The sequence below is a fragment of the Macaca mulatta genome, chromosome 5 (genome assembly GCF_049350105.2).
Source record: "Macaca mulatta isolate MMU2019108-1 chromosome 5, T2T-MMU8v2.0, whole genome shotgun sequence".
NCBI lineage: Eukaryota > Metazoa > Chordata > Mammalia > Primates > Cercopithecidae > Macaca > Macaca mulatta.
Genome location: NC_133410.1, coordinates 78,149,769 through 78,172,713, shown reverse-complemented (window position 1 = coordinate 78,172,713; position 22,945 = coordinate 78,149,769). Strand labels below are relative to the sequence as shown.

Here is a 22,945-nt window from a genome sequence, read left to right as displayed (position 1 = left end):
TGTATTTTAATCAAACATAGACCTAAATGTGAAAGACAAAATAGTAAAACTTCTAGAAGAAAACACTGAGACTATCTTCATGATCTTGGGATAAGTGAAGATTTTTAAATATGACTCAAAAATACTAACCATAAAAAATTACAAGAGATTGCAATAAAGAATACCAGAGAGTCTATTAGTCTATCACCTTAACACATTTATCTACAGTTTATCCTGTGATTTTTTGAGGGTCCCAGCCTTGTACAGAAAGAGAAGATCAGTTCCAATCCCCTCCATCACAAGGCCTCAGGGCCTTCTCTCAGTCTTCATGTGAATGCTAAAACCCCAAGTCCTTAAGTCAACAACTCCCACAAACAGATCGCTAATTTTTTCTCCCTCCCCAATTCGGGTCATCAGCCTTACCTAATGTCTGATGCTAGGGGAAGGGAAATGTTCAACAAGCATTCTTCCTCATCTTTGCCTAAACCTTTTTTTTTTTTTTTTTAAGATGGAGTTTCGCTCTTGTTTCCCAGGCTGGAGAGTAGTGGCATGATCTCGGCCTATTACAACCTCCACCTCCCGGATTCAAGCTATTCTCCTGCCTCACCCTGGAATACAGCAGCTGGGATTACAGGCACATGCCACCAAGCCAGGCTAATTTTTTTATTTTTAGTAGAGACAGGGTTTCACCATGTTGACCAGGCTGTCTCGAACTCCTGACCTCAGGTGATCCACCCACCTTGGCCTCCCAAAGTTCTGGAATTACACTTTGGGAGGCCAAGGTGGAGCCACCACGCCCATCTTTGCCTAAATCTATATATTTGAGCTTAAGCCAAAAAAGAAGTGACATCTTTATTCTCTAGCTCTTTTATGACACTTCTCTCCACCCCCACCCACTGGGTTATCCTGTCCCATGGTCTTCCAACTCGAATAGGAAATATTAACAGCTGCAGGGAAAATGTCAGTTAACCACATTGTACCACATTTTATTCCAGTACATTTGAGAAGCAAAACTGGTAATATTCAGTGTTTAACTAAAGTGGGAAAAGAAGTCCAGGCTTTTGGTACATACGCTTCTTCATGTGATCTTTTTCATAGTTTCTCCTGGCAGTCAGCTATTCTTTCCTGACAGAATAATGAACCCCTGCCCATGACAGTGGAAAACAAATAGGAATGAATTCTACGACCACTGTGATAACTGAAAACTGTGGGAAAACAGTGAAGCAGCATCGTTGTCAGGGGTAGATACCTGAGGTTCGTTGTCTTACACCAAGGGAATCAAGGATGCTGACTCCTAAGAAGTGAGTTTAAGACCAGAGGTTTAATAGGCGAAGGAAGAAAAGAGAAGGAAGAAAAAGAAAAGAGAACTCCTGCAGAGTAGAGTATCGGGGGAACCCGCCCCCAATAGTTAATGGGTTCTTTTCTATTTCCCTAAGTGTCGGCTGGTTTGAGAAATAGAGGGAAAGAGTACAAAAGAGAGAAATTTTTAAAGCTGGGTGTCCATCACATGCCAGCAGTTTCTGTGATGCTCCCTGAGCCATAAAACCAGCAAGTTTTTATTAGTGATTTTCAAAAGGGGAGGGAGTGTACGAACAGGGTGTGGGTCACAGAGCTCACATGCTTCACCAGGTAATAAAATATCACAAAGCAATTGGAGGCAGGATAAGATCACAGGACCACAGGATGGGGTGAAATTAAAATTGCTAATGAAGTTTCGGGCATGCATTGTCATTGATAACATCTTATCAGGAGACAGGGTTTGAGAGCAGACAACCTGTCTGACCAAAATTTATTAGGTGGGAATTTCCTTGTCCTAATAAGCCTGGGAGTGCTACAGGAGACCAGGACTTATTTCATCCCTTTGGCTTCGACCATAAAAGACCTATGGTCCTGAGGGTAGGTCTATGAATGGACATTATCTTTCTCAGGGATGTTCCTTGCTGAGAAAAAGAATTCAGCAATATTTCTCCTATTTGCTTTTGAAAGAAGAGAAATATGACTCTGTTCTGTCTGGCTCACTGGCAGTCAGAGTTTAAAGTTATCTCCCTTGTTCCCTGAACATTGCTGTTATCCTATTCTTTTTTCAAGATGCCTAGATTTCATATTATTCAAACACACATGCTCTACAAACAATTTGTGCAGTTAACGCAATCATCACAGGGTCCTGAGGCAACATACATCCTCCTCAGCTTACAAAGATGACAGGATTAATAGATTAAAGTAAAGACAGGCATAGGAAATCACAAGGGTATTGACTGGGGAAGTGATAAGTATCCATGAAATCTTCACAATTTATGTTCAGAGATTTCAGTAAAGACAGGCATAAGAAATTATAAAAGTATTTATTTGGGGAACTAATAAATGTCCATGAAATCTTCATAGTTTATGTTCTTCTGCTGTGGCTTCAGCTGATCCTTCCGTTCAGGGTCCCTGACTTCCCGCAACAGTAGAGTAAGAGGGGTGCCCAAGTGGATCTTCTGGTTTTGTAAAGAAATGCACTGGGTTTTATAGACGTGCTTAAGGAGGTGGTGTGTGATTTACATAGGGCCCAAAGATTGGTTGGACCAGAAGTTCTATTTGCATAGCATGGGAAGAAGCTGGCTACACCACCCTAATCTTTCATTTTGTAGGTGGGGTCTCTACCTGGCCGGAGCCATGTTATTTGTTCCTTATTGTACACGTGGTTGGCAAAGAAAAGGGAGGAGGCTCATGCCTGTAATCCCAGCACTTTGGGAGGCCAAGGCAGGTGAATCACAAGGTCAGGAGTTCGAGACCAGTCTGGCCAATATGGTGAAACCCCGTCTCTACTTAAAATACAAAAATTAGCCAGGTGTGGTGGCGGTTGCCTGTAATCCCAGCTACTTGGGAGGCTGAAGCAGCAGAACCGCTTAAGCCCGGAAGGTGGTGGTTGTAGTGAGTTGAGATCACACCACTGCACTCCAGCCTGGCGACAGAGTGAGACTCTGTTTTAAAAAAATAAAAAATCATAGCTAACTGCTGCCTCAAACTCCTGGGCTTGAGTCACCTACTAGCCTCCCCAGAGTGTTGGGATTACAGGCAAGAGCCACGGTGCCTGGCCTTCTATGGTATCTTTTGATGAAGAGAGGATTTTAATTTTAATGTTGCAGAATGTTTGGATATTTTCTTCTAGTTGCTTTTCATATCTTGAATAAGAACACCTTCCTTACCATGAAGTCATGAAAATAGTCTCCAAGGCCAGGTGTGGTGGCTCATGCCTGTAATCTCAGCACTTTGGGAGGCTGAGGCAGGCGGATCACCTGAGGCGAGGAGTTCAAGACCAGCGTGGCCAACATGTTGAAACCCTGTCTCTACCAAAGATACAAAACTTAGCGAGTTGTGGTGGCCGGTGCCTGTAATCCCAGCTACTCAGAAGGCTGAGGCAGGAGAATCTCTTGAACCTGGGAGGTAGAGTTTGCAATGAGCTGAGACTGCACTGCTGCACTCCAGCCTGGATGACAAGAGCAAAACTCCATCCCAGGAAAAAAAAAAAAAAAAACAGAAAATTGTCTATTGTCTACTATACTACCTTCTAAAACATTTCATTTTACCTGTCACATAGGTCTTTAGCCCACCTAGAATTATTTTGATGAATAGAATAAGGAAGTGGTCTCATTTCTTTCTCTCTCTATCATCTCTATCTCCATCTCTATATCTCAGAGTTTGCTGATTTGTCCTAGCCTCATTTATTGTCAAGTTCATCCTTTCCCCACTGACACATCACGCAACCTCAAACATACACCCAGTGTTGACACATGTGGGTGTCTTTTTCTGGACTCTCCATTATGTTCCATTGTCTATTTGTCTGTTCCTGCTTCCTTTACCACACTCACATAATTACACATAGTAGCACTCTGTATTAGACTTGATGTCTCATAGAGTAAGGCTTCTAACATTTTTCTTCACCTTCAAGAGTGCCTTGGCCACCTTGAGCCCTTCTCATTTTCATATAAACTTTAGAATCAGCTTAAGTTCCACAAAAGATTGGGATTATATTTATTACAAAAATCAGTTTAGGGAGAATTGTCATCTTAACCATATGGAGTCTTCCAACTTGTAGGCTTAATATACCTCTTCTGTTAAACACATTTTCTTTAATATCAGTAACATTTTATTATTTTATTTGAAGAAGTCTTATGTAGAAAGTAAAAAGTTTCCTCTTCAAAGTTTTCCTTCTTGTTAAAGAATAAATCATAAGTGTTAGAAATAATAGTTTCTTTTAAAGACTTTCTCCAAGCCTCCTTGCTTTGTGCCAATAACTCTTTGTTAAGCCCTATCCTATGTAACTGTTGGACGTGCTCACAGACACATTCCAGCTCACAGCCTATGCCCCTTCCTTATCTGGAAATGTTATTGCTTCCTTAAACCTTTCGTAAGCAACTTCTTTGTTCTTCCCTGCACTTAACTATTTAGGAAAGTTTCAGGTTATTAGTAAATCGGGTATCAGTTTAACATTGTGAGGTCCCACTACAGTCAATGGATGCAGGACACAGAAGTAAGCATGACTCAAATGCGTAAGGGATAAATATGTCTGCTTTTCTTTTGTTCAAGGGTGCTTTTGCCATAGTTCCATCTGCAACTGAGCGCCCTTTCTGCAGAAAGTAAAGATGGCCTTGCTGAGGGATCTTTTGTCTCTGTGCTGACTTTTCTTCATGGCACCAATTATCTCTTTCTAACAATTTTGGCTGTTATGCCCAGACTGTTTGTTCCTCAAAGACCACCAGAGTCCAGAGTCAAAGCCAAGCGGCAAGGATCTTTACTACAAGTTCGAACCTGGTCCCTCCTTTACACAGTATACAAGAGGGCCCCGAACAATGCGAGTGTTTGCTTTTTATAGCCCGAAAGTTGCAGGGGAACAAAGAAATTCTTTTGGCTCCTGCGCTTTCAGTAACCTTGAACGGCTGTCCCCTTATCGGAGACTTTCCAGGTGGTGTTTGTACTGGGCTCAGGGAGTTTGAGAGATATATGGTGGTGGGATGGGAGGATGGGATGTGTTTGTGCTAGGCTCAGGGAGTTTTGAGCCCGGGGGCTGAGGAATGTGCCCAGCTCCTTTCATTCCCCCCTTCTTTTCAGGTATCTTTAGAGCCAATCTTGGGTCTTATAAGTCTGATTCTGTTTCAGCGTTTACAGGTTGGTATTGGGCTCTGAGGACCATGAGTTGTACGGTGTCAAATCTCTCCTTAACAAATTGTAAAATTCTGTTAACAACACAAGGTCCTACGGTAAGCAGAAATAGTAGACTTAGCAGGGGTCCAAGGAAGGGGGCTAACAGAGAAAACATAGAGGAATTCCACCATTGGTCTGCAGCTGAAGCAAACTGCCGTGTTTTTACTTCAGTGCTTAACTTGCGTAACTGTTGGACCCGGTCCTCTACAAGTCCTGATTCATTTATGTAGAAACAACAGTCTTCTTTTAGAAATATACATGTACCACCTTTTTCTGCAGTGAGTAGGTCTAGGGCTCTCCGGTTCTGCAAGGTTACCTGAGCTAGGGACGTGAGCTGCCACTGAAGGGAGGCAAGGGACTCAGCTGACTCCTCCATAGCAACGGCAAATTGTTGGTACAACTTGTTACTTTCTATGAGGGTGTGACCTAGGGTTCCCCCCGCCAGTCCGGCCTCAATGAAGGATGCGGTGAGGGAGATTCCTGCAATGAGGGGGAGAAATATGGCTCGTGCAGGTCTTGGTCCAGGGTCTGGGTGAATAACAGCACTAGTCCAGTTACTGGTATACCCTAGGAACTCGTCAGCAGTTAGTAGAGTCAACCGGGGAACTAATGTAACAGGGAGACACAGTAGGTTATTAATAGAAGGACTAGGTAGGTTCTTAGATAAGGTTCCATTACACCAGAAGAATATGCCCGATGGAGCCCTTAAGGTGATATTAGGGGGCGTTGCAGTGATGCTGCAAAGGCTGGAATTGGTTCCTGAGAAACAGTAGGGAAACTTCTCCTGACTGGGGTTTAGGTATAGGGGCACGTTCAGGATAGGAGCATACGAGAGGTTTCGGAGGTTGTTAGCTTGGGCAAAGGTAGAGGATCCCCATGGCAGAGGGACAGCGGTTAGCGGTGGACGCCTTAGAGTGGCGCACAGAAAGCAGCCAGACAGGCTATGAAGTCCTGTAAGGTTAGCAAGTTCTAGTCCTTTTTGTAATAACTTTAACCAGGAGAAAGGACGTAAGTCTTGTGTTAGTCTGTTTTCCTGTCGTTGGATATTCCTGTGGACCAGGGGCAGTACTTGCACTAGGCCTCACCACAGATAGAGGTGACTGCTAGGCCATGTGGAGGAGGGGGAGTAGTATACAGCCCCATGTTGAGGCGTGGTCTAGCGGGAGTTCCAGGGGTCTCTAACTATCCATGTATATGAAAAGTCTCTATCCCGTCTACGATGGAAGGGCCATTTAGGGTCTAACTGTTTTCTCTCTCCCCAATAACGGGGTCTATGGATGTTACAATAGTTATAAGGAGAGCCGGCATTTTGGTGCCACCAATAGTGTTTACAATTGTATTTAGTCTGATCAAACTCAAAGCATATTATTGGTGTCATAGGTTTGGCTATTTGAAAACCAGTAAAATTTAGTAGAATTGGGCTGTTGCACCCTGAGGAAGGGCAATCAGCACTGGCCAATAATTTTCCGGGCTTATGAGGTTGCCCAGGGTGGGTTCGGTTTTCATAAAGCCAGAATCTCCAGACAAAGGGATTATGAGCTGGTTTTGTGATTTCTCCAGCGGCCACTAGGGCGACTAACGTTAGGGTTAGACTACCTAACTGCATGTTTGCAGTGAGCTATGCTGCCGGCGCAGGGTGAGTTTTAAGGGGTTGTTCCTAGCTCTGTCCACAGTCCACTTGTCCGGTGCTTCAGCCGCTGCCGTGATTGGTCCCAGAAGATCGGAGGTTGGGTCCACTGGCTTGACGTGGGTGTAGTGGATCCACGATGCGATGCCTTCTATCTTTAGGGCGGTGGGTGTGGTTAGGAGTACCTGGAGTGGTCCTTTCCACCTGGGTTTTAGGGTCTCTTGTCGGTGTCGCTTGACCAGGACCCAGTCTCCCGGCTGGTACGGATGGGGTGTCGGCGGGGGACCGGTCTCATATAGTTCCTTCAGCTTGGGCCAGATTTCTTGATGAATTTTCTGCAAGGCTTGTAGGGAAAATAAGAGTTCAGAGACATTTTCTGTTTCAGACTTGAGCAGATCATTTTTTTTAGGCCGGGAACTAAGCGTGGGGGTCTGCCATACATAATTTCATAAGGAGTAAGGCCTAGTCTGTAAGGGGTATTACGGGCCCAGAACAGAGCATAGGGGAGAAGGACCACCCAATTAGCGCCAGTCTCCATAGTTAATTTAGTTAAGGTCTCTTTTAAGGTCCGATTCATTCTTTCTACCTGTCCTGAACTCTGGGGCCTGTAAGCGCAATGTAGTTTCCAATTTGCCCCAAGGATGGAAGCCAAATCCTGACTTACCTTAGCGACGAAGGCCGGCCCATTATCTGACCCTATCTGGACGGGGAAGCCATACCTGGGGAGGATATCTTCCAGGATTTTCTTTGCTACAACCTGAGCAGTTTCTTTCTTGGTGGGGAATGCTTCAGTCCACCCTGAAAAAGTATCTACAAAGACAAGTAAGTACCGATACCCGTATTTTCCTGGCTTTATCTCAGTAAAATCTACTTCCCAGTAGATACCGGGCCTGGTTCCCCTGAGCCTTGTTCCTGTTGCAGCCTGGGATTGGGGGTAGGCATTATTAAGCTGGCAGACTTTGCAACTTGTCACGATGTTGCTGGCCATCCCGGCTGTATGTCTGAATTTGAGCTTAGAGCGTCTGATCAGGTCTATCATCTGCCGAGCACCCAGGTGGGTGGTTCGGTGGATGTGTTCTAACACTTGTCCTAATTTTTTTGGTAGGATGGTTTGGTCATTAGTATCAGTCCACCACCCATTCTGGATCTGTTTCAGGGGAAGCTTGTCAATTCACTGGAGATCTTGTTCTGAATAATCAGGGAAATATGGCAAGTCCCGGGGGCCCGGGTCAGGGAGCTGGAGTGCAAGGAGTTGGCTGGGAGCCTTCACCACCTTTCTTGCAGTTTGGTCCACCAGAAAGTTGCCTTGAGCAGTTGGAGTAGTTAGTTTCTGATGCCCTGGGCAATGCACAATAGCTAACTTTTCTGGCCTCCATAGGGCTGTTAGCAGGGCTAGGATTTCTTGCTTGTTTTTTATCTCTTTTTCTTTAGCCGTCAGTAACCCCCGCTCCCTGTAAATGGCCCCATGTATATGCGCTGTTGCAAAAGCATATCGGCTGTCTGTATATACCGTCAGCTTTTTCCCCGCCCCTAAGGTAAGAGCTTGGGTGAGTGCTATCAATTCGGCCTTCTGGGCCGATGTCCCCGGGGGCAGGGGTTCCGCCCAGATTACCTCAGTCTCTGAAGTCACTGCCGCTCCAGCGTACCTCTGGCCCTGATGCATGAAGCTGCTCCTATCAGTGAACCAGACGAGGTCGGCGTCAGGAAGTGGGCGATCCTGCAGGTCTTCTCGAACTCCATGCACCTGAGCTAGTATCTCGGTGCAGTCGTGGAGTGGGGCATCCAGGTCCGGGTTGGGCAGCAGCGAGGCAGGGTTTAAGGTCATTGGGGGCAGGAAAGTTATCCCAGGTCTTCATGGAGGGCCTCATCGAACAGGGTAGGAGAGTTTTTGAATCTTTGCGGCAGTCTGGTCCATGTTAGTTGGCCACTTATGCCCCTATCAGGGTCATTCTACTCGAAGGCGAAGAGCTTTTGGCTCTGAGGGGCTAAAAGCAAACTGAAGAAAGCATCTTTTAAATCTAAAACAGTGTACCATTGATGTTTAGGGTTTAGGGTACTCAGGAGGGTATATGGGTTAGGCACAGTTGGATGTATGTCTACAATCCTCTTATTGATTTCTCTTAAGTTTTGTACAGGTCTGTATTCTCTACTATTAGGTTTTTGTATTGGCAACAATGGAGTATTCCAGGGTGAGTGACATAAGCGAAGGACCCCTTGGTCAAGGAGCCGGCAGATATATGGGGCAATTTCTTTCTTGGCCTCTAGGGGCATCGGGTATTGGCGTACCCGCACGGGGTCTGCCCCAGGTTTAAGTTCAACAAATAAAGCAGGACGGTGTTTTGCTAGTCCTAAGCCCCCCGTTTCCACCCAAGCTTCTGGATATTGCTGGAGCCAGGTTGCTATGTCCTGGTCAGGGGCCGTTTGCTCCTGGTGGAGCCAGTATTCATCTTCTAGGGTTATAGTCAGGACGGACACAGGTTGATTGTGGGAGTTTGTCACGACGGGTCCCTCAGGGAGGAAATGGATCTGTGCTCCCATATCGACTAAGAACTGGACTGGGGACCCCTCCACTTGCAAAGTTTTCCTAGGTTCGGGGAGGGGATCCGAACCCCGTCTTTTCTAGTCTTTATCTTGAGTGACTAGTACGGGTGTAGACCTAGGGGGTCCCTGTCCTCGTTGTTTCTTTTTGGGGCAGTCTCTTACCCAGTGGCCAGCCTCCTTGCAGTAGGCACATTGGTCTTTTTTCAGATTATCATGCCTGGGGGGCTGCCTGGGTTGGGTGTACTCTGGCTGTAGATGCTCTTTCTGTACTACTGCTGCCAGGACCTTGGTCATTTTTTCAGTGGCCTTAAATTGCCTTTCTTCTGGAGTATCTCTGTTATTGTAAACCCGCTGGGCTATCTGAAGGAGGTCTTGGATCCGCTTTCCTTCTAAGTCTTCTAATTTTTGGAGTTTTCTTTTAATATCTGGGGCTGCCTGATTGACGAAAGACATTACAACAGCTGCCTGACTTCCTGAAGCCTCTGGATCTATGGGGGTGTACTGTCTAAAAGCTTTCATTAATCTTTCTAAGTAGGTGGCTGGACTCTCTGTCTTTTCTTGCAGAATAGAATATACTTTAGCCAAATTAGTGGGCTTGCGAGCAGCTGCCCGGAGACCTGCCATTAGAGTCTGGCGATAAAGGCGTAGCCGTCCCCTACCTTCTGCCGTGTTGTAGTCCCACGCCGGCCTGGTCAGAGGAAAGGTCGCGTTTATGAGGTCGGGGTTGGCAGTCGGTTGACCGTTGTCCCCCGGGACCAGCTTTCTAGCTTCTACCTGTATTCTCTCTCGCTCCTCCGTGGTAAACAAGATTCGGAGGAGCTGCTGACAATCATCCCAAGTGGGCTGGTGGGTGAACATGACACTATCCAGTAAAGCCAGTAAATCTTTGGGGTTGTCTGAAAACCGAGCACTCTGAGTTTTCCAGTTATACAGATCACTGGTGGAGAATGGCCAGTACTGGAGCCTGGGGATTCCTGTGTCATCTGGGGGTCCTATTTCCCGGAGGGGTAAAGCCACCGTGGAGTCAGGCGGCTGGGGGGGGCTAGTCCGCGAAGTGCGCCCTCGCGTCCGCCCCGCCAGCCCCTCAAAGTTACTTTCCCTTTCAGCAGGCCCGTGAGTGCCGGCCGCCTCCCCTCCGCCTGCTCTCTCCCGCTATCTCATTCGCGCACGCTCTCTTTCTCTCTGTCATCCCGTGTCCTTTCTCCTTTACACTCAGTCTCTTTTTCTTTCTGTCTCTCTCTCTGACTCTCCACGTCTGCCGTTTCTTCCCCTTTCTCTTTCCGATTTCCCTTCTCACTTTTTCCCTCTCCCCAGTCTCACTTTCTGTGTCTCTTCCTGTAAAGGAATGTGGGTTAGAATCCTTATAGAGGAAATCTGATCTGACTTATTAATGATAGCTAGTCGCAGGCGCGCCTCGGCAGCCCGGGGACCGGGGCCGGGAGCGCGGCGCCGGAAGCCAGGAGCCCGGGGACCGGGGCCAGGAGCGCGGCGCTGGAAGCCAGGGGACCGGGGCAATTCAGACCGCAAGCGCACACCCGGGGACCGGGGCAATTCAGACCGCAAGCGCGCACCCGGGAACCGGGGTCAGAGTCAGCTGTTGCTCCGGCAACTCAGATCGCAATTTAAATCAGAAGAGAGCCAGGGGACGTCTCCCACCGGTCTCCACTGGCCGTCCTATAGCGCATCCGCCAGGACTGTGCCAGCCTCAGTTTCAGACCTCGCGAGTCACAGATTCAGATTCAGAACAGACACACAGACACAGACAGACAAACGGAGACGAGCCAGCTCACCTATCAGTAGATCGATCTTAGCAGATCCGTTGACCAGGGGTCTGGTGGGCTTGGGGAATCCCGGACGGGCCCCTAGATGTTATGCCCAGACTGTTTGTTCCCCAAAGAAGACCACCAGAGTCCAGAGTCAAAGCCAAGCGGCAAGGATCTTTACTACAAGTTCGAACCTGGTCCCTCCTTTACACAGTATACAAGAGGGCCCCGAACAATGCGAGCGTTTGCTTTTTATAGCCCGAAAGTTGCAGGGGAACAAAGAAATTCTTTTGGCTCCTGCGCTTTCAGTAACCTTGAACGGCTGTCCCCTTATCGGAGACTTTCCAGGTGGTGTTTGTACTGGGCTCAGGGAGTTTGAGAGATATATGGTGGTGGGATGGGAGGATGGGATGTGTTTGTGCTAGGCTCAGGGAGTTTTGAGCCCGGGGGCTGAGGAATGTGCCCAGCTCCTTTCATGGCATTTCTAACAATTTTGGTGGCAACTGTATGGGGATACATTCTCCTTCAGGGCATCTCTAGTCCTCTCTCATGAGGCCCCACGCTGCCTCTTGTGGTGGCCTCAGGGATAAGGGGCTGAGACCCACCCAGTGTGATGAATAAGCCCAGACTCTCAGCAACACGGAAAGAAACTGGCCAGCAACCTGGGGTAAAGGATCCTCATATACCACGGTGACGACTCTGCACACAGACCAACGAAAAAGAAGCCACGAGAGTCGATAAAGTACTTCCTTGGTGGTGAAATTCCACAGGGCTGAATGTGTATGTGTGTGAATGATCACAGACGACCCTGCTTGCCGTGTTGTTTGTGTGACAAGTCCTGCTGCTGGATGGAGTGAGTGGGTCCCCTCCGGGGTCCCCTAGCTACCTCATATGGCTTAGGGTGGATCCTGCCGTGGGATTTATACCGGAATGCCAACACTAAGAGGGGCCTAATTCTCCCTTGGGGAAGCGGCCAGAGAGGACAACATGAGTGGGAAGTGTGCAAGAGACCTTCTGAGGGGGAAAGGGAGGAAACAGGTCAACCTCCCATGGCAGGCAAGGCAAGACATCCCTGGTTTGAGGGGTTGAGCTTTCCGCTAATTTCAGGAGACTGAATCTTACCGGGTACCCACCAAGGGAAACGTTTCCAGTAAAATGAGTAAAATGAGGACAGGGAGTAAAGCTGACTCAGGGAGAGGTGAAGGTGATCAGATTCCTTCTGGTAGTCCTTTAGGGCATATGTTAAAATATTAGAAGGATAATGAAAGGCCCAAACACAAGAAAAAAAAGCTGCTATTCCAGCTTTACCCTCCTTAAGCAGCCATTCCACCTTGTTGTCAGTGTAAACAAGGGCATAGCCTTGGTAATACCCTAATCAAAAATCCTTAACCCAGTAACCTGTGGATGGCCCAAATGCATTCAATCTGTAGCGGCAATTGCTTTGTTGTAGGAAAGTAGAAAAATAACTTTTAGAGGAAACCTGTTTGTGAGCACACCTCGCCAGGTCAGAACTACCCTGTCAAAAAAAAAAAAAAAAAAAAGCAAAAAGGTAGCATGACTGACTCAAGAACCTTAAAGTATGGGGCTGTTCTCTTAGAAAAAGATGATTTAACATTAACCACTAATAATTCCCTTAACCCAGCAGATTTTCTAAGAGGGGAAGATGGGGAGGCATCTAAATCTTAATTAATTACCATACAAAGGTCCGACCAGACCTAGAAGGAGTTTCAGGACAGGACAATAGATGGTTCCTCCTGGGTGATTGAGGGAAAAAGACAATGGGTATTCAGTAAGTAATAGGGAAACTCTTCTAGAAGTAGAGTTAGGAAAATTGCCTAATAGTTGGTGAGTTGTTTGCACTTAGCCAAGCCTTAAAATACTTACAGAATTCAGGAAGGAGTCACCTATACCAATTCTAAGTTAAATTTGGACTAAACAAGGTCTTATTAATAGCAAAGGATAATTGAAATCGCAAACTTACAAGGTTTTCAACAAAAGTAAAGTTTCCTAAAAGTTAAAAGTGTCACATGCATTTTATCCTAACTTCTAATCCTGTGGCCTTAGGCAGTGTAGTCCACAGACATGAAGGAATTTCGCTTTGGAAAAGAATGGTTATCATCTTAGAGATTTGTTTTAAAGGTTTAAGCAAGCTTTGAAACATTAATTGTAAAGGAAATTCTGTGTGTAAACATTGGCTAAAGTTAAAGGGGTATCACCCAGTTTTTCTGTGAACTGGACATTAAAAGCACAACAGGTTTTTCTTAAAGCACTAACCTGCTCTTTAACAACAATTCTAAAAGGTTAAAAAGAGTCTTTAAAAATCTTACTTTATGGTCAGACATTAAAATTGGATAAATATGTCTACAAGGCTTTGTTAAAATTAAGTGTAACAATAACACTAATGTAAAGGTAAAATTCAGTTTATTTGGTATAAAATCATACAGGAAGCATTGTCAAATATAAAATGGTGTTTGGCTTTCTTTGGTCTAAAAAACTAATAAAAATAGGTGCTAAAGAAATTTCTCAGCAAGAAGGCACTAAAGGACTATAAAGTCCACTGCTGATGTCCCCATATTTAAAACAAAAGATCAATTTCTCGGAAATTATATACTTGGTTTACCTTCAACCTTCTCTTCCCTTAAAACAAAAGGTCTTTTAGCACAGGCACCACCCTTGGAGTTTCCAGCACCACCCTGGGGATCACATCCTCATCAAAACGTAGAAAGAAGGGAAAATCAAGCAAGCCTGGGAAGGACCCTACCTTGTGCTGCTAACCACCAAGACTGCCGTTCCTACAGCAGAAAGGGGATGGACACATCACACCCAAGTCAAGCAAACGCCATTATCATAAGAATCATGGGCCATTGTTCCTGGATCAAGCCCTACCAAATAAAAGCTAAGAAAAGCTTAGTCTATCTATTCCTTTCCTAACCCAGTTGCTACATCCATTACTACTCCTACCACTAGCAACTCTAACCCCACTTTAGAGCATTTCTGCGCTCTAGGAGCAGAGGTCACTGGAAAGGATCCTATAGGCTTCTTTAAGATGCGCTTTGTTCTCCCTCCTTCACCTCCTACAACTGCCCCTTTCCCAAACCTATGAAATCAAACTATGCCTTGCCTCATGCCAGATGACAAAAGTAAGGTCTCAGCAGTAGAAATAGGAGACCTAAGGTAAACCATAGCCATTGAAACAGGGTATAAAGATGTAAATGCCTGGTTAAAATGGATTAAATATTCCTTTCACACTTCAAACAAAAGCAACTGTTAGGCTTGTGTGCACGGTAGGCCAAAGGCCCAGGTTGTTCCCTTTCCACTGGGGTGGTCCTCAAATCAAGCGGACATGGAGTGCATGGTAGCTCTTTTTCAAGATTCCACTGCCTGGAATAACAAATTGTACCAAGCTCTTTCCCCGCTATTTCCTGAAGCGCAACACCCTGTGGGTCAGCCCCTGAGGGCCATCCAGTCTCCATCTTCCAAAACCAACTTTACCTTGTGTCTCTAATGACAAGAGGAAAATTTTGGCATTCCTTGGAGACTTAACAGGATGCAGTGAAGTCAGGCACTTCCAAGAGCTGATCCATCAGTCTGCCCTTACTCATTGCTGAGCGGATGTATGGTGGTATTATAGAGGACCTTTACTGGACACTCTGCCAAATAATTAGAGCAGTACTTACACTTTAGTTCAATTGGCTATCCCTTTTACCTTGACATTTCATCAACAGAAAAAGAAAAAAACTGTAGCCTCGATTCTTACCTCTTTAACAACTATAATAAGTGTACTCTACTCCTTCATCTTAGGTATTATGTTGTACCACACATCCAGGAGTTAATCAAAACAACTAAGCCAACACATGTTAATCAAGTTTGAAGAGGACAATTAAAAGAGGAGGGATTGTAGAAAGTAAAAAGTTTCCTCTTTAAAGATTTCCTTCTTGTTAAAGAATAAATTATAAGTGTTAGAAATAATAGTTTCTTTTAAAGACTTTCTTCAAGCCTCCTTGCTTTGTGCCAATAACTCTTCGTTAAGTCCTATCCTATGTAACTGTTGGACGTGCTCACAGGCAGGTTCCAGCTCACAGCCTATGCCCCTTCCTTATTTGGAAACGTTATTGCTTCCTTACACCTTTCGTAAGCAACTTCTTTGTTCTTCCCTGCATTTACCTATTCAGAAAAGTTTCAGGTTATTAGCAAATCAGGTATCAATTTAAGATTGTGAGGTTCCAGCCTGACCAACATGGAGAAACCCATCTCTACTAAAAATACACAATTAGCCAGGCATCGTGGCACATGCCTGTAATCCCAGTTACTAGGGAGGCTGAGGCAGGAGAATTGCTTGAACCTGGGAGGCGGAGGTTGCGGTGAGCGGAGATCGTGCCATTGCACTCCAGCCTGGACAACAAGAGCCAAACTCTGTCCTAAAAAAAAAAAAAAGATTGTGAGGTCCCACTCCAGCCAATGGATGCAGGACACAGCAGTAAGGATAACCCAAATGCGTAAGGGATAAATATTTATGTCTCATTTTCTTTTGTTCAAGGGTGCTCTCACCATGGTTCCATCTGCGACTGAACGCCCTTTCTGCAGAAAGTAAAGATGGCCTTGCTGAGGGATCTTTTGTCTCTGTGCCGACTTTTCTTTGCCGCACCAATGATCTATTTCTAACAATTTTGGTATTTCTAACATCTTTTATATCCTTATTAGATTTACTCCTAGACATATATTTTATGCCATTGTGAATTGTATCTTTGAAACATACAATATATTGTTTGTTGCTGAGAAATAAAAATGTACAATTTCCTGTTTGTTGCGGGGAAATAGAAATCATATTTATGAACAGATTTTTATCTCCAGCAACCTCCCCAAACTCTCCTGCTAGTTCTGATACCTTATCTGTGCATGCCATTGGAGTTTCTATTATTGGAGTTTCATATAATCGTCAAATAATGACAGTGTTATTTCTTACTTAGTAGTCCTTATATGTTTTCTTTCTTTTTCTGATTTATTGAGATGGCTTGTGACCTAAAGCACTGACTCTAAGGGTGATTGAATTTAGATTCATATTTTGAAGGTAGAGCCAACAGGATTTGCTGACTGACTGTATTTAGACTATGACAGAAAGGAATCAAGGCTGAGTTCAACGTTTTTCCCCTGAGCAACTGGAAAAATGGCTTTGCCATTTACTGCAGGCAAGACCAGTAGTTTGTTGAACATGTAGTGCAGTTAATTAAATGAAGAAAAAAATGCTCACTGATATTTATTAGCAATGATCTTTCTAACAGATGTTAGCCTGGTATTCCACTTTCGAACTAACTCACTCCAGTCAGGATTTACATTCACAAATACTCCCGGGAGGGTGTAGCTTATGGCTTTCTGTTCAGCCACTGCCATCTACAGGGGGCTTCTCTGAATATAAACTGTGCATGCTGATTATAATCTAAAAAATATCCAGGCAGGGTGGCTCACGCCTGTAATCCCAGCACTTTGGGAGGCCGAGGCAGGCCGATCATCTGAGGTCGGGAGTTTGAGATCAGCCTGACCAACATGGAGAAACCCTGTCTCTACTGAAAATACAAAATTAGCCTGGTCTGGTGGCACGTGCCTGTAATCCCAGCTACTCGGGAGGCTGAGGCAGGAGAATAGCTTGAACCTGGGAGGCAGAGATCGCGGTGAGCCAAGATCGTGCCATTGCACTCCAGCCCGGGCAACAAGAGTGAAACTCCATCTCAAAAAAAAAAAAAAAAAAAAAAAAAAATCAAAAAAATATATGGGATAATTTTCCCCTCCAGCCTCCTCAACCCTTCCTGTTTCCACAACACACACACACACACACACACACACACACACACACACACACACACACACACACACACACACACTCCTACCTTGTTTTCAATCCTCCCCCAGGTCAGACAACTGTTAAGAGAAACTCCTACCTAGGAAACTGAGTCCCTGCAATGCACTTACAAGTAGCTTCTCTGAAAAGAAAGAGATCATGGAAAAGCCAGCTGCATTTCCAGGGAGTTAACCTAAGAACAATAAAGAAACAGTGAGGCCGGGCGCGGTGGCTCAAGCCTGTAATCCCAGCACTTTGGGAGGCCGAGATGGGCGGATCACGAGGTCAGGAGATCGAGACCATCCTGGCTAACACAGTGAAACCCCGTCTCTACTAAAAATACAAAAACTTAGCCGGGCGAGGTGGCAGGCGCCTGTAGTCCCAGCTACTCGGGAGGCTGAGGCAGGAGAATGGCGTGAACCCGGGAGGCGGAGCTTGCAGTGAGCTGAGATCCGGCCACTGCACTCCAGCCTGGGTGACAGAGCGAGACTCCGTCTCAAAAAAAAAAAAAAAAAAAAAAAAAGAAACAGTGAAGTGGTGCCAGGTGCGGTGGCTCATGCTTGTAATCCCAGCACTTTGGGAGGCTGAGGCGGATGGATCACGAGGTCAGGAGATCGAGACCATCCTGGCTAACACAGTGAAACCCCGTCTCTACTAAAAATACAAAAAAAAAAAAAAAAAAAAAATTGGCCGGGTGTGATGGCAGGTGCCTGTAGTCCCACCTATTCAGGAGGCTAAGGCAGGAGAATGGTGTGAACCTGGGAGGCAGAGCTTGCAGTGAGCAGAGATCAGGCCACTGCACTCCAGCCTGGGCAACAGAGCTAGACTCCGTCTCAAAAAAAAAAAAAAGAAAAAAAAAAAAAAAAAAAGGAAAGAAACAGCGAAAGGGAGACTCCTGCAAAAGAGATCCAGGATCACTCAATAAGGCTTCATTGTCCTAGCTAGAATACCAATTTGACCATCCTTTATCACCTGGCTGTCAAAGGATTGGTAAAGCCTTAGGTGTTGTTGCACAAAGAAGCAAAATTCTAAAAGCTTGCTCATTTAACAATCCAAAGTCCCACTAACCTACCCACCCTGATATTTATTCAACACACACATCGGCTATCTCATTGGAGTAAGGGTGATGAGTTGGCTACCTCTCCCCTCTTCCACTTCTCACCCACCACCCAGTCTCAAAAATGTAAGCTCCAAATAGGCAGTGACAATTGTCTTGTAAACCCCTCTGTCCTCAGTATCCAAAATGATGCCTGTCATACAGTAGGCATACAATATTTCAGAATTAACATTTTAAAGGCTTTTAAATACTTAAAAGAGCTAGATTTTCACTTATAGTAAATAAAATCAGTGTTGTTTAAAATCAGTGAGTCAATAAATAGCATTGTCACTACCTGAGATAAATGTTACAGGAAACAGCTGATGGAATTTAAAAACTTTGCTTTTAAGGATTGAAACCCTATTGGGAAGCGACTGCTGTTTTTTAAACACAGTTTTTACCACTATAATTTTTATTATTACGTGCAATTACTTGTCTACATGTTTACATTATACACATATGCAACACATTTCCAACATCCTAACACGATTATTCATTTTTGTGTGATCTGCCTTATCCATATATACAAACATTCATATTAATACAGTTGTTTGCAATCATAGCTATGTATTTTTACATCTGGTTTTTTTTTTCACTTCACATACTGTTTCCTAAACAGCTTTCTGTGTTTCTACACTCGTCATAATAATTCTCAATGACTGCATGATATTCTAACATGTTAGTGTAGCACAATTTAGCTAAATAAAGTGGAACATGTAAGGTTTCCATTTTTTGCCTTGGAGATAATGCTGATAAGAGTGGCAGACACGTGGTCTCATCTGTTTTGCGTCTTTACTTCTGATTAATCATATTCTCGAAATCCATCTAAGCGTCTCCATATCCAGATTAGGGACTGCGAGCGACCAGCCGGCGCCAGCACAACCGGGACCAAGGACCTCCGCGGCTGAGCGGCCACTCCAGGAGGGGCTCTGCGCGTCCCCGCCCCGCACCGCGTCACCGACGTCCCGCTAGGCTGAGACCTGCGCGCGGCGCGCCAGTGGCCGCTTTTCCGCGGACAAGCGGGCGGTGGGGGCGCCAGCAGCTCGGAAGGCGGGCACGCGGGCCATGGCTCCCTGGGCGGAGGCCGAGCTCTCGGCGCTGAACCCGCTGCGCGCGGTGTGGCTCACGCTGACCGCCGCCTTCCTGCTCACCCTACTGCTGCAGCTCCTGCCGCCTGGCCTGCTCCCGGGCTGCGCGATCTTTCAGGACCTGATACGCTATGGGAAAACGAAGTGTGGGGAGCCGCCGCGCCCCGCCGCCTGCCGCGCCTTTGATGTCCCCAAGAGGTAACCGAGCCGCGGAGGCCCAGGCGCGGAGAGTTCAGGGCGCCCCGGCTCGCGGGCAGCCGACAGGGGGCAGCAGAGGCGGGACCCGGCCTAGGAGGCCCCGGCGGGTTCCCGGGCGCAGCACGGCGCTCCCTCCGCCAGACCCCGGCCATGCCCGGGCTGCTGCGTGGCTCGGGGGAGCAGTGCCCAGGTGTCCGCGGACGCCGAGGGAGAGCGGAGCCGCTTGCACTCGGCTGGAGGAATGTGAACTGATAGCCGCACGGAGCCTTTCCCTGTGGGAAATGGCGACGCATCCGAATTTAGGCCTGGTCATCCGAATTTAGGCGGCAAAATGAAGTCCCCCTTGCCCCAGATTCTCCTCTTGCCCGTCCCCTGCACTCCAGTGGCTCATACCCTAACTTGAGGTCACCGGAATCATTTGTGGAAATGAAGTCAGGCTGGCTCTTCGGCCTCGGCTTCCCCCATTTCTCTCCCCAACCCTCGCAGTGGGAACAAAGGACTGAGTCGCCCTAGCCCGCACCTAGGCAGGTGCCCCTGGGGAAGGTGATCCAAGGTGCACGTCATAGGCAGGCCCGTCCCGAAGCTCCATTTGACTTTCGAAAGATTCTGTAACCTAGTTCAGCGAAAGATTAAATCGTCAGGGTTTGAATAGAATCAGAGATTGTGAGACCTGTTATAATTTTCTTCTCCTTTTTCCACTTTGAATTCAGGACACAGCTGGAAAGAGTTGGCCAAATACTATTCGAGATGGTAGAAATAGAACAGTGCCTCTTAAGATGCATTTTAGGCCGGGCGCAGTGGCTCACGCCTATAATCCCAGCACTTTAGGAGGCCGAGGCAGGCGGATCGCTCGAGCTCAGGAGTTCGAGACCAGGCTGGGAAATATAGTGCGACTCCGTCTCTCCTGAAAATATAAAACATTGGCAGGGCGTGGTGGCGTGTGCCTGTAGTGCCAGCTACTTGGAATGAAGGCAGGAAGATCATTTGAGATCAGGCGGTAGAGACTGCAGTGAGCTATAATCATGCCACTGTACTCTAGCCTGGGTAACAGAGAAAGACCTTGTATTAAAAAAATTTTTTTTTTAAAGTTTAAAAACATCTGGGTTATCCCTTGAAACACTCATAGGCAGTGCCCCAGGTCCGCAGGCAACAAAGGGACGAGTATAACGTGGCTTCTAAAACTTGGATAATCTGTGAGTTTTGACTGTCAGAGAAAGATGTGTCAGGTGTTAACACAGAGAAGGGAGAACCAGGTCATTCTGAGGCACCCTAAAGGGAAGAAGTAGAAGTACATGAAACAAACTGATCAAACCTCCTGTTTCCTAGAGGCTCTCTTTAAGCAAAAAATTACCTGTTACCCCATTTATAATCAGGGTTAAATCCTTTTAACTTCGCAGCAATTTATTTTCTGAGTTTTGAGAAAGGTACTAGTCTAGTGTACCTGGATTAAATGGCACCTGTAAAATCATCCCCTGAACTTGCATACACACCAGCTGTTGCAACTCAAGTCTGTTATTATATGACAGTCAAAAAAGAGACTTGGTGCCTTATCCTTAATCATTACTGTAACAATTGGTACTCTTTGGACTTCCTGTAATTTCTACTGTATTGTGAAATAATTTACACCTTTTTCTTCTTCCAGAATTCTACAGTAGAACCTCCCATAGTGTTCAAGTGCCCTTTTTTCCCTCTCTCTCTAAATTTAAACAGACGTTTCTTTTAGTACTGGAGAAGGTACAAAATATCCAGACCAGTAATGAAAGGCATTTTTATTCCAACAAAAAAAAGATAACTTGCATCAAAACTGGCAGTGTCTCCAAAAAATTAATACATGTATTACTCTCTTTTCAAATTTTGTACCCCTGTTTATATGAAAAAGGGAGATAGACTTGGGTGGAGGTAAGAGTCTATGGCCTCTTTTTTATATGTCTCTGTATTTTCCAAAGAGTCTTCATTGACAAGATGCTTATCACTTTTACCATTTTAAAAAAATGTGTTAATGGCTAAGGAGCATGTAAGAGAGATTTTACTGGTTTATTAATAGTAACCACCATTGACTAAGTGCTTACGTATATGATTATGTGATGACTACTAAGGAGTACATGCCTTTCCTCACTTAATCCTCACAGTAGACCTGTGAGGGAGATGTTATTGTCATTATTCCCATTTACACATGTGCAAACTCAAACTTAGAAGATCGCACTTGTGCAATGATGCTAGTACTAGCAAGGGTGGTACCTGAACCCTGCCTGTTGGAATTTAAATCCCAAGCTCTTATGCTCTGGTATACTTCATGGGAAATATCTTGTACCATGTGAAGCTCAATCTGTGTGAAAGATCAAGTAGGAATGGATTTATCCCAGATGGTAGCATTTAGTAAATATCTTGGTTAATCCAAATTTAAAATCATTTGGTAACGTTAACCTTGATACTTATATTTGAATATTTTTCCTGTGCAAAATCTAGTAGTACTCTTTTTTTTTGAGATGGAGTCTCACTGTCACCCAGGCTGGAATGTAGTGGCTTGATCTTGGCTCACTGCAACCTCTGCCTCCTGGGTTCAAGCAATTCTCCTCCCTCAGCCTCCTGAGTAGCTGGGACTAGAGGTGCACACCACCATGCCCAGCTAATTTTTGTATTTTTTAGTAGAAATGGGGTTTCAACATTTTGGCCAGGCTGGTCTTGAACTCATGACCTCAAGTGATCCACCTGCCTTGGCCTCCCAAAGTGCTGGGATTACAGGCATTAGCCATTGCACCTGGCCCTCTAGCAGTACTCTTAAAAATGAAAAGAAGTTCATAATTGCTATAGTTAAAAATAGGCAGTTGTAAATCACATTTCTGCAAATAAGGTAGTATGTAGGTAATTTTGTTTGGAATTGTTTTTTTCTTTCCTAAGGAGGCAAGAATAAAACCTAAAATCGGTTCTTGGAATGTTTGTTTCCATGACTCCTGTCTGGTAGATTTTTTTTTTTTTTTTAATTGAGGTGATGGTTGCTTTTTTTTGTTTTCCTTTTGGTTCCTAGAGTCTTGATTTCCCAGAAAGTCTGAATAAACAGGCAACCTCGAACATGTATCATGATGCTCTGGGTTGCATAGTGAATGTAGAAGAACTTCTTAAATTTCAAAATGATTCCAAATGGTGTCGAAGCTTTGCAATTGAATTGGGCTCTAGAGGCAAAAAGAGCTGCCCAGACTTTCCCCACTGGAATCCAGGGAGCATTAACTGGAGGTTCAGAGGATCTGTGGATAGAATTCAGGGCAAACTTGGATTGGAAGAAAGTTATGTCTTTATTTTCACTAACCTCTAGCTGAAATTTAGCATTGCCTTAATTATGAATATAATCTACAAACCACAGTAGAATTAGCAGTACCTGCAACTCTGTGATAGTTTTTTTATATTACATTAAGAATATTGATGATACCTCAAAATATTACTGTTTTCATCGCTATGAGAACACTGTAGTCTTTCACCACTAGATCTTGTTATTAGACACATTAAGAAGTATACATATTACAGGCCAGGTGCAGTGGCTTACGCCTGTAATCCCAGCACTTTGGGAGGCTGAGGCGGGTGGATCACCTGAGGTTGGGAGTTCCAGACCAGCCTGGCCGAAATGGTGAAACCCCATCTCTA

At 45.4% G+C, this 22,945-nt stretch overlaps 2 protein-coding genes across 13 annotated transcripts in view; one reads left to right on the top strand and one right to left on the bottom strand.

The window, feature by feature from the left end:
- Positions 1–7,862: 7,862 nt before the first annotated feature.
- On the bottom strand, positions 7,863–10,109 carry LOC144341190 (uncharacterized). The gene is made up of 2 exons (XM_078003577.1): positions 9,991–10,109; positions 7,863–8,786 (listed from the first exon to the last, which is right to left on the bottom strand). Exon 2 carries the CDS (start codon positions 8,613–8,615, stop codon positions 7,962–7,964), a length of 654 nt encoding a protein of 217 aa, XP_077859703.1. The 5' UTR covers positions 8,616–8,786; positions 9,991–10,109; the 3' UTR covers positions 7,863–7,961.
- An 8,884-nt stretch (positions 10,110–18,993) lies between these two features.
- The window catches only part of SRD5A3 (steroid 5 alpha-reductase 3), a 41,994-nt gene continuing 38,042 nt past the window's right edge, over positions 18,994–22,945 (top strand). For 11 of the 12 annotated variants that reach the window (XM_015138649.3, XM_078001507.1, XM_078001508.1 and 8 more), the window contains exon 1: positions 18,994–19,309. In XM_015138649.3, coding sequence (XP_014994135.1) covers positions 19,089–19,309 — 221 coding nt within the window. In that variant the 5' untranslated portion in view covers positions 18,994–19,088. 12 annotated transcript variants of the gene reach the window in all.